This window comes from Ascaphus truei, unplaced genomic scaffold, assembly GCF_040206685.1.
Source record: "Ascaphus truei isolate aAscTru1 unplaced genomic scaffold, aAscTru1.hap1 HAP1_SCAFFOLD_3636, whole genome shotgun sequence".
Taxonomy (NCBI): Eukaryota; Metazoa; Chordata; class Amphibia; order Anura; family Ascaphidae; genus Ascaphus; species Ascaphus truei.
Genome location: NW_027456657.1, coordinates 1 through 11,037, shown reverse-complemented (window position 1 = coordinate 11,037; position 11,037 = coordinate 1). Strand labels below are relative to the sequence as shown.

At 48.2% G+C, this 11,037-nt stretch overlaps 1 protein-coding gene across 1 annotated transcript; it reads left to right on the top strand.

The window, feature by feature from the left end:
- The first annotated feature begins 1,952 nt into the window (after window positions 1-1,952).
- On the top strand, window positions 1,953-10,775 carry LOC142483754 (2-oxoglutarate dehydrogenase complex component E1-like). Its single transcript, XM_075583739.1, has 4 exons — window positions 1,953-2,100; window positions 2,533-2,683; window positions 10,013-10,140; window positions 10,540-10,775. Exons 1-4 carry the CDS (start codon window positions 2,004-2,006, stop codon window positions 10,758-10,760), a joined length of 597 nt encoding a protein of 198 aa, XP_075439854.1. The 5' UTR covers window positions 1,953-2,003; the 3' UTR covers window positions 10,761-10,775.
- The last annotated feature ends 262 nt before the right edge of the window (window positions 10,776-11,037 follow it).

Below are 11,037 nucleotides of genomic sequence, written 5' to 3'. Positions count from 1 at the left end.
CCCGTTTTTCACGCCCACCCACCCACCCGCAGCCCGTTTTTCACGCCCACCCACCCACCCGCAGCCCGTTTTTCACAAGCAGCCCGTTTTTCACGCCCACCCACACACAGCCTGTTTTTCACAAAGCAGCCCGTTTTTCACACCCACCCGCAGCCCGTTTTTCACAACAGCAGCCCGTTTTTCACAGCAGCCCGTTTTTCACAACCAGCAGCCCGTTTTTCACAACCAGCAGCCCGTTTTTCACACACACCCACCCACCCGCAGGCCGTTTTTCACAACCAGCAGCACGTTTTTCACACCCACCCACCCGCAGCCCGTTTTTCACAGCCAATACCCACCCACCCACTCACCCACCCACCCGCAGCCCGTTTTTCACAAAGCAGCCCGGTGCTCCTGGTTCAGGAATCTCTGGGTGGTATTCCAAGTCAAATAGGAAGGAAGAGCCTGGGCACTACGGATTTCTGCTTGTGAAATTTTTTTATTTAGCCAGTGTGATGATGTTTTGGCCCTTTGGGCCTTTCTCAAATGCTAATGGCATGATAAAAACCAACATTAAACAGTGTCTTATATACACCCCCCCCCCCCCCCCCACATGTGTCCCCGATTTGTCTGATTGTCCTCCATTAAAATATAGGCAACAGGCTTTTCTTCCTCTGGATCTTGCGACATCTGTGACGTCATCACGGTGCGTCTTCCAGCCTTCAGGTGCTGTGATGCGTGTGACGTCATCGCGTTCGATATCCAACGATCTTGTTCCCACGATCATCTTTAATCATCACCACAGGAGGCATATAAAGATGATCGTGGGAACAAGAAAGCAATACACACATTGCCGCACATTATACATGGATGAAAGCACTAAAGGAGTGATTTTGGAGAAAGGGGAGGTCCCTGCCGTCAAGAACACATCACGGAGCATAACAGAGATCATTGGCTCCGCCCCACGTCTTGAGGGACTGAAGAAACCATGGACGTCAGAGGAAGGGCAAGATGGAACGTCCAGGAGGCGTACCTACGTTGGATATCGAACGCGATGACGTCACACGCATCAGCACCTGAAGGCTGGAAGACGCACCGTGATGACGTCACAGATGTCGCAAGATCCAGAGGAAGAAAAGCCTGTTGCCTATATTTTAATGGAGGACAATCGGGGACACATGCGGGGGGGGGGGTGTATATAAGACACTGTTTAATGTTGGCTATATAAATAAAGACACACATTTTATTGAAGTTTACATTTGTATCCGGTTATTTAACTTCACTAGTGTTAATTTGGACACTATTATTTGATACATTGTTGTCATTCACTTTTTTTGTTAATCTTATCACATTATTGATATAGTTTAATATTTAACTATCAGTTGAAAATTATCAATTCACTTTGAATATTGAATTAGAATTTTTTTTCACAATCTTGTGTGCGTTTTGTTCTTTTAAAATGAACACATTTTAGCTTCCACAATTGCTTTCGAGCAGCAGTCGCCCGGAGCTGCGTTCACTGCATGTACAGCCAAGTCTGCACCAATGAAGAACAGAGCTGGCAACCACTCTTTAAGACATCTATGCTGTCTGCAGTCTGAATATGTACTGTTTCAAATTTCTTTAGCTGTTTTATTGGAACACATTTTGTGTCGGTATCACCGGACATCGCTACGTGTCTGCGTGTTTATAGCTTGTGTGGCAGATAATGGATTCCAGGCTTAATTTCTCAATGGAAATCATGGTATAGGGAGATTAAATCTTTTTAGCACCAAATCGATAGTTTTTGGGATAAAATAAAAATGGCTGTCACTTTCTTCAAAACTGTTAAGATTCTGAATATGCTTGGTATGGGTTACGGCATTTAGAGTCACTGCAGAGAGCATGACAAAGGTTTATGGCAAGGGGACAGTAATAATAAAAAAATAAAAACAGTGTGTTTGAGATCCCCCTCCCCTGGCGGTGCCAGTAACGCGCCCATTCCTGTTGCAGGTTTCTTCACCCTGGATGGGCAGCCACGCAGCATGTCCTGCCCCTCCACTGGCCTCAGCGAGGAAGATCTGACACATATTGGAAACACTGCAAGCTCTGTGCCCGTGGAGGACTTCACCATCCACGGGGGTATGCGGGGAGGGCATCCAGCGGTGCCACCTATATTTCTAGCTTTCCTTTTTCCCTGTTCACCCTCTTTCTCTGTCACTCCCCTCTTTCTCTCCTCTTTTTTTTCTTCCCTCTCTCCCACCTTTTTCTCTCCCACTCTTTCTCTTTCCCCTCTTTTTCTCTCTGTCTCTCTCCCTCTCTCCCTCTCTCTCTCTCTGCTCCCTCTTTCTGTCTCCCCTCTTTTTCTCTCTCTCTCCCCCCTCTCTCTCCCCCCTCTCTCTCCCCCTTCTCTCTCTCCCCCCCTCTCTCTCTCTCTCCCCCCTCCTCTCTCTCTCTCTTTCCCCTCTCTTTCTCCCCCCTCTCTCTCTCTATTTCTCTCTTCTCTTTTTCGCACCCTCCTCTTTCACTCACCCTCCTCTTTCACTCACTCCCCCCCCCCCCCCATCCCCTCAGGTTTGAGCCGCATTCTCAAAGCTCGTGGGGAGATGGTAAAGAATAGGACCGTTGACTGGGCCCTGGGAGAGTATATGGCATTCGGGTCGCTGCTGAAGGAGGGCATCCATATCCGGCTGAGCGGGCAGGACGTGGAGAGGGGAACCTTCAGGTACGACCGGGATCTCCCACCTCCTGCTGTGCCAGGGGCCACTTCTGTCTAAATCTACATTGTGTTGAATCTGGTTACATTCACTCTGTGCCAGGAGAATACCAGGCCATTGCCATATACATCATTGTCATGGGTTTAAGCCCATGTTATCTAAGCAGTGATTGCTAATAAGACAACTTCTGGCCCAGTCAAACAAATAGGCTGCAAGGTGTTTTACACTTGCTAAAAATGCATCTTTGTGCTTTGTTTTTACAAACCCTGAGTGTCCTTCGGAGCGGGACGTTCTCCACAGGAATACCAACTGGTTATGGTCATAGAGACAAATTGGAATATGGAGTTTTATGAATCTCAAACATTGGGCCAGTGCTACCTGGGCCAGAAAGAAATTCATAAGGGCAAAGAAAGCAAAATACTGCCCCACATTGGAGCACTTTGGAAAACCCCTTATAATACTGGACATATACATTACAAGTTTAAAGCAGCAATCAGTCCTATAGGTGTGCTGTACGGATTCCCCGGAGATGAAGAGCTGTTTAAAGGAAAGGAAAAAAAAGGCAGAACTGCTTCTTTAAGATATGTATCTTATTTATAGAAAAGAAATGTTAAAAAATTCAGCATACAGATATAAGTCAAGATATATTATATAATCGTGATAAAGCCTTATGTATAAACTGAAACATTGATAAATGAAACTACTACAGTATTTTGCATTTTCTTCAAGTCCTGTGAATTTTATTCTACTTTTTGACTTTCTAATTTAGTTTAATGTGCACCCACAGGGCCGCCGACATGGGGGGAGAGCCGTAAAAAGTGTCACAGGCCCGGTGGCTGTAGGGGACACAACTGACTGGAAGCTAGGCCTGGCCAGAGCCGGGCCCAACTTCTGTGTCTAGCTGCCGGGCCTCTGGTTACCGCCGGGCTCCGGCTCTCCCCAACTTCTGCCTGATTCTTCCCACGCCGTCCTCTCTCTCCCCCATCGGTGCGCGCCAGAAGCTGGGCCCGACTTCTTGGTGCACTCAGCTTCCGGCGCCCCAGGAAATCTGTCAGCGGCCCTGTGCACCCAGGCAAATTATTCTAGCTGTGCATGCCTCAGACTATGTAATCCACTACAGGCATACCCCGGTTTAAGGACACTCACTTTAAGTACACTCGCGAGTAAGGACATGTCGCCCAGTAGGCAAACGGCAGCTCACGCATGCGCCTGTCAGCATGTCCTGAACAGCAATACCGGCTCCCTACCTGTACCGAAGCTGTGCGCAAGTGGGGAGACTATAGAGCCTGTTACACAAGCGTTATTTACATCAGTTACGCCCGTATATTACTATTGCAGTACAGCACATGCATCGATAAGTGGGGAATAGGTAGTGCTTCACTTTAAGTACATTTTCGCTTTACATACATGCTCCGGTCCCATTGTGTACCTGTATATATTTTGGAAAGTTTTGTCTGTTCGCTATGCATTTGGATACCTCTAAAGAAAATGTAACCAAATGTTGCACGAGTTCCTGAGAACAAGGAGCAGGTTTTTGTCTGTTTGGAAATTACATAGTTACGTAGTAACAAACAGACAAAAAAACCTGCTCCTTGTTCTCAGGATCTCGTGTAAATTGGATACATTCTATTTTTATTTCTATGAGTTATTACAATTTCTCTAAGCAAGTCAGCCACTGGGTGTTGTATCTGATAGGCTATGTATCTGGCACCTGACATCATACTGGTGACTTCGTAATGCACATAGCCTGGGGGCAGATAATGAGAGTCAGATAGCTATAAAGTTTACACAGAAAGCAGACAAAGGAAGATAGGAAGTCAGTTGGCACATGAGGAAAAAGTAAGAATCCTGAAGTAGAGAAGGCAGGATAGTATTGGGGACATCATAATTTTATTAAAAGAAAGTGATGGGAGGGAGAGATGAGGTGGAGGAGCGGTAAGGAGGGTGAGTGGAGGAGCGGTTGGAAGGGTGAGGAGGAGGGGAAGGATGAGGTTAGTGTCTTAGAATTCCCGAGCAATAACCACACCAGGAATGATGAAGGTCCTAAAGTGAAACGTTGGTGTCCTATTTGACCCACAATTCACCTATTTTTCTTTTTCACGATACTCAGTGTGCTGTGTCTTCTATCCAGAGGTCCTGATTTGTAGTGTGTGTGTGTGTGTGTGTGTGTGTGTGTGTGTGTGTGTGTGTGTGTGTGTGTGTGTGTGTGTGTGTGTGTGTGTGTGTGTGTGTGTGTGTGTGTGTGTGTGTGTGTATATATATATGTATATAGTGCAGAATAAATGAGTTCTTCAGTATTCGGTGATATCTTTTTTATTGGACTAACAATTTATGTCATAGGACAAGCTTTCGAGAGTTATCCTCTCTTCTTCAGGTCAAGCAATACTGATACTGACCTGAAGAAGAGAGGATAACTCTCGAAAGCTTGTCCTATGACATAAATTGTTAGTCCAATAAAAAAGGTATCACCGAATACTGAAGAACTCATTTATTCTGCACTATCGCAACTGGACTAACACGGCTATTTTCTGCTTTATATATATATACAGCTAAACCCCGTTATAACGCGGGTCTCGGGGTCCACCCCGAGACCACCGCGTTACTAACGGGGTCGCGAGAAAAAAAAATGGCCGCCGCGCTTTAGCGCATATTCATCCCGCGGGACAGGAGATGGGAGCGGGCATGTCCCTCCGCTCCCCGCTTCCCCCTGTCACCGCGGGACAGCCCGCGGGGCAGGAGATGGGAGCGGGGATGTCCCTCCTGTCCCCGCTTCCCCCTGTCACCGCGTGACAGGCCGCGGGGCAGGAGATGGGAGCGGGGATGTCCCTCCTGTCCCCGCTTCCCCCTGTCACCGCGGGACAGGCCGCGGGGCAGGAGATGGGAGCGGGGATGTCCCTCCTGTCCCCGCTTCCCCCTGTCACCGCGTGACAGGCCGCGGGGCAGGAGATGGGAGCGGGCATGTCCCTCCGCTCCCCGCTTCCCCCTGTCACCGCGGGACAGGCCGCGGGGCAGGAGATGGGAGCGGGGATGTCCCTCAGGTCGCCGCTTACCTCAGATCCCGCTGCCTGCATGGAGGTGGTAGCGGGGGGTTTCTTCTCCCCACCGCTGTCCCCGGTGCTCCCGCTGCCTGCGCGGGAGGAGGGGGGAGCGGGTGGTGGTGCTGGTCGCGGCCTTTCCTCTGCTCCGACCCCACCCCCCGTCTGTGTAGAGTGAGAGAGTGTGTGTGTGTGTGTATGTATATATGGGAGAGAAAGTGTGTGTGTGTATATGAGTGTGTGTAAGTGTCTGTGAGTGTGTGTAAGTGTCTGTGAGTGTGTGTAAGTGTCTGAGTGTGTGTGTAAGTGTGTGTGAGTGTGTGTGAGTGTGTGTGAGTGTGTGTGAGTGTGTGTGAGTGTGTGTGAGTGTGTGTGAGTGTCTGTGAGTGTCTGTGAGTGTCTGTGAGTGTGTAAGTGTGTGTGAGTGTGTGTGAGTGTGTGTGAGTGTGTGTGAGTGTGTGTGAGTGTGTGTGAGTGTGTGTGAGTGTGTGTGAGTGTGTGTGAGTGTGTGTGAGTGTGTGCGTGAGTGTGCGTGAGTGTGCGTGAGTGTGCGTGAGTGAGCGTGAGTGAGCGTGAGTGAGCGTGAGTGAGCGTGAGTGAGCGTGAGTGAGCGTGTGTGAGCGTGTGTGAGCGTGTGTGAGTGTCTGTGAGTGTCTGTGAGTGTCTGTGAGTGTCTGTGAGTGTCTGTGTGTGTGTGTAAGTAAGTGTAAGAGCCGGAGCGGGAGGTGGGCGGTTTGACAGGGAGGGGGGGCGTGGCTTGAGCGGAGGGACCCGCTACTCTCCCCCCCCTCCCTCCACGGACTGCAGGAGGGAGCTGCTACTCTCCCCCCCCCCCTCCCTACACGGGCTGCAGGAGGGACCTGCTACTCTCCCCCCCCTCCCCGGACTGCAGGAGGGAGCTGCTACTCTCCCCCCCCTCCCCGGACTGCAGGAGGGAGCTGCTACTCTCCCCCCACTCCCTCCACTGGCTGCAGGAGGGACCCGCTACTCTCCCCCCCCCCCCCTCCCTCCACGGACTCGGGCTGGAGCACTCATACATACACACATACACACACACACACACACACACACACACACACACAGGCACTCACGCACTCATACACACACACGCGCGCACACACATGCAGGCACTCACGCACTCACACACACACACACACACACACAGACAGGCACTCTCACTCACACACACAGACCGCTAATCCCCCCCCCCCCCCGCCGCAGTACAGGGCCCGCCGTAGCCGCAGCGCAGGGCCCCGCCACCCCTCCAACCCCCACAGCACAATGACTTCCCACTTCCTTAACTTTGTGAAACAAAAGTCACAAGACGTTGTACAGGCAAAATACATCTGTTAAAGTGCAGTTGTCTGTTTATTTCTATATAATAATTGTGTGCTGTGTGCAGTGTGTGTGCAGTGTGTGTGCAGTGTGTGTGCAGTGTGTGTGCAGTGTGTGTGCAGTGTGTGTGCAGTGTGTGTGCAGTGTGTGCAATGAGCAGTGTGTGTGCAGTGTGCAGTGTGTGTGCAGTGTGTCCAATGAGCAGTGTGTGTGCAGTGTGTCCAATGAGCAGTGTGTGTGCAGTGTGTCCAATGAGCAGTGTGTCTGCAGTGTGTGCAGTGTCAGTGTGAGCAATGAGCAGTGTGTGTGCAGTGTGCAGTGTGAGCAATGAGCAGTGTGTGTGCAGTGTGTCAGTGTGTGCATTGTGAGCAATGAGCAGTGTGTGTGCAGTGTGCAGTGTGTGTGCAGTGTCAGTGTGAGCAATGAGCAGTGTGTCAGTGTGTGCAGTGTGAGCAATGAGCAGTGTGTGTGCAGTGTGTCAGTGTGTGCAGTGTGAGCAATGAGCAGTGTGTGTGCAGTGTGTCAGTGTGTGCAGTGTGAGCAATGAGCAGTGTGTGTGCAGTGTGCAGTGTGAGCAATGAGCAGTGTGTGTGCAGTGTGTAAAAAAAAAAAAAAAAATGTAAATTTTTTTTTTTTTTTTTTTTTTAAACGGGAGCCACGGGAAAACCGCGGTATAACGAGGCGCGTTATAACGGGGTTTAGCTGTATATATATATATATATATATATATATATATATATATATATATATATATACACAAGCATTTTAATCTTCTTGATTTATTTTTGCATGCTGAATTTTTTTAATTCATTTTTTTATTGATTTCATAAATATACGCACCTTTAACTAGTAATTTATGTTGTGAGTTTTACAGAGTAAAAAAGAATAAGATGATGTAGAATAGCGCGAATGAAAATAGATGACAATCAATAGACCCTATATGGGGGTGAACCCTTATGGGGAAGCTAGGCAGCCTGATGGAAATCTGATGGTACAATCAGAACATAGGAAAAAACAAAGAGAGATACCGGCGCCTAATAAGTCCAATTAGGTGGAGTCCTGGAAATCCAGTGGAAATAATTCAAGTTCCAGAATGATAATCAGCAATCTCTCAGTCTTGAGATGACCAGATGGAACTTCATTCATGGGGAGTGGAACATGAAACGAAAAAAAAGAATTTTGTGCAACACAGCTATGATAATTCATACAGACATGAACTCACAGGACCTACAAAACAACACAAACAAGACTAACAAACACAAAGGCAAAGCTGGAAATAAAAGTTAGTTTAATGTAACTATAAAATATAAAATGTTGGACAATGATATCAGGAGATGCCGATCCGGTAGAGTAAAACCAGAGTATAACTCGCAGGACGGCAGAAGGTTAAATGCAATGAGCTCCAACCAGGCTGGTGAGATCTGTCCTCCACGTGCAGCGAGTGTGGATGACCGGCGTGTTCCACCGTGTGTTGCGGTTCCCGAGACCGGAAGTGACGTCCCCGATGTACTTCTCCGTGTCCCGTGTTTGCCGAGACCGGTAGTGACGTCACAAATGGACGGGACCTTCAACGGGGCTGGCAAACGAACGGAGATCTTCACTCCTCTGCCCCTCTGTACAGAACTGCAGCACTCTGTATAGAACCTGCTTCACCTTAGAATGTCCAAACAATGTAAAAACAACCCTACGCGTTTCGTGCGCTTGCGTCATCCCCTGAGGAAGTGTGCGCAAGCGCACGAAACGCGTAGGGTTGTTTTTACATTGTTTGGACATTCTAAGGTGAAGCAGGTTCTATGCAGAGTGCTGCAGTTCTGTACAGAGGGGCAGAGGAGTAAAGATCTCCGTTCGTTTGCCAGCCCCGTTGAAGGTCCCGTCCATTTGTGACGTCACTACCGGTCTTGGCAAGCACGGGACACGGAGAAGTACATCGGGGAAGTCACTTCCGGTCTCGGGAACTGCAACACACGGAGGAACACGCCGGTGATCCACACTCTCTGCACGTGGAGGACAAATCTCACCAGCCTGGTTGGCGCTCATTGCATTTAACCTTCTGCCGTCCTGTGAGTTATACTCTGGTTTTACTCTACCGGATCGGCATCTCCTGATATCATTGTCCAACATTTTATATTTTATAGTTACATTAAACTAACTTTTATTTCCAGCTTTGCCTGTGAGTTCATGTCTGTATAAATTATCATAGCTGTGTTGCACTAAATTCTGTTTTTTCGTTTCATGTTCCACTCCCCATGAATGAAGTTCCATCTGGTCATCTCAAGACTGAGAGATTGCTGATTATCATTCTGGATCTTGAATTATTTCCACTGGATTTCCAGGACTCCACCTAATTGGACTTATTAGGCGCCGGTATCTCTCTTTGAGTTTTACAGAGTGCTGCAATTGGGGGCATGATCTTTCTTTTCCTATATTCTTAACTGCAGAGCGTTTGTTGCTTGTTATAAACACATTTTTTGGCTCTAACTCGCGGGCCCCTGTAAAATAGTTTTTCTTGCAGAAATAGAAATCTGTGACACCGCAGCTCCTCTTCTCATATTTAAAAGCTAAATATCAGCTGCGACTTGCATTTTGTTTATGGATGTTTTGCTTATTGTTTAACATTGTAAAAGTGTAATTAAAAATAAAGCTACAACATTAAGGGGTTAATTCCAGGTATGTCTGCTACTATTAAAGAATTGGGAAGGTGGTGATTCTTATCTGTTGTAAAACCTCAGACCCTATTTGACCCTTTGCTTTCTTTCATATTTAGGATCCCTCCAATTATAATGAGCATCTTGTAGGCTACTAAAAGTGTGCGCTCCGACTCGGGGTGGCTTTAGCGCTCCCACTCGGTTTGGCCTTGTGCTCATTATCACAAGTTCTCAACTTTTGTTGGTCCATGCTATTTGTTTCCGGCTGGGGGAGTGTGAGCTCATACCAAGTCCTGTTTTTTTTCTTCTTCCCCTTCCCCAGTCATCGTCATCACGTGTTACATGACCAGAACGTAGACAAGCGGACATGCATTCCCATGAACCATCTGTGGCCCAACCAGGCTCCCTACACCGTCTGCAACAGCTCCTTGTCTGAGTACGGGGTGCTAGGTGAGTGAGGGGATGGGGAGATTTTCTGCACAGCGTGGGGTGCTCAATGAGTGAGGGGGATGTCTTTGCACAGGGATAAGGTGCTGGGGTTCTCTTGAATACATGTTGCATGAATGACTGGGCTCTCTGCAAAGGGATGGGGTTTTGGGTGACTGCAGGGGGACCAGTTGCTCGGTGAGTAAGGGGGAGGTCTCTTCACAGAGTGAGTACGTGGGGTCTCTAGATGGTGTGTTGGGCGAGTGAGGGGGGTTTCATTACAGGGTGCAGGTAATTGATTTTGTCCCTGATACAAACAGGGATTTTCATTCTCTTGCTTGCGAGTTAAATCTAGCCCACAAAGGGCCTTGGACTGTCTGTTTTTTTTTCTAATTTCATTTAATCTCTCTTCCCGTTCCCCAGGATTTGAGCTGGGCTTTGCTATGGCAAGTCCAAATGCCCTGGTGCTGTGGGAAGCCCAGTTTGGGGATTTCCACAACACTGCTCAGTGCATCATCGATCAGTTCATCTGCCCGGGGCAGGCAAAGTGGGTGCGACAGAACGGCATCGTACTGCTACTACCCCACGGCATGGAAGGCATGGTAAGAAATGGACAGGGGCTGAGATGGGCATTACTGCACTGAGAGAATAAATAAATACAAAATGTATATCTTCTGTGCTCGGGGGAGGATGTTATAAAGGTTGGAGGAGATTTTAAACTAGGAACTGCGGAGGGACATGAAAGAGGTAATGAACTAGATAGAATGGATAGGAATGGAGAAACAGCTAGGGGTCATGGACGTAGAATGGAGGGGGAGTGAGAGATTGGCAAGCAGAAAGACACCCATATTAATTACCGATTTAGAAGTAAACTTCTAAAGACTAAATCCAATTGGAGTAGAAAGGCAGGAGCAGATAAGA

Coding starts and splice junctions, on each gene's coding strand:
- LOC142483754 (XM_075583739.1), top strand. CDS start 2,004: ATGTCCTGCCCCTCCACTGGCCTCAGCGAGGAAGATCTGACACATATT. Junction 2,101..2,532: donor GGACTTCACCATCCACGGGG/GTATGCGGGGAG, acceptor CCATCCCCTCAG/GTTTGAGCCGCATTCTCAAA. Junction 10,141..10,539: donor GTCTGAGTACGGGGTGCTAG/GTGAGTGAGGGG, acceptor CCCGTTCCCCAG/GATTTGAGCTGGGCTTTGCT.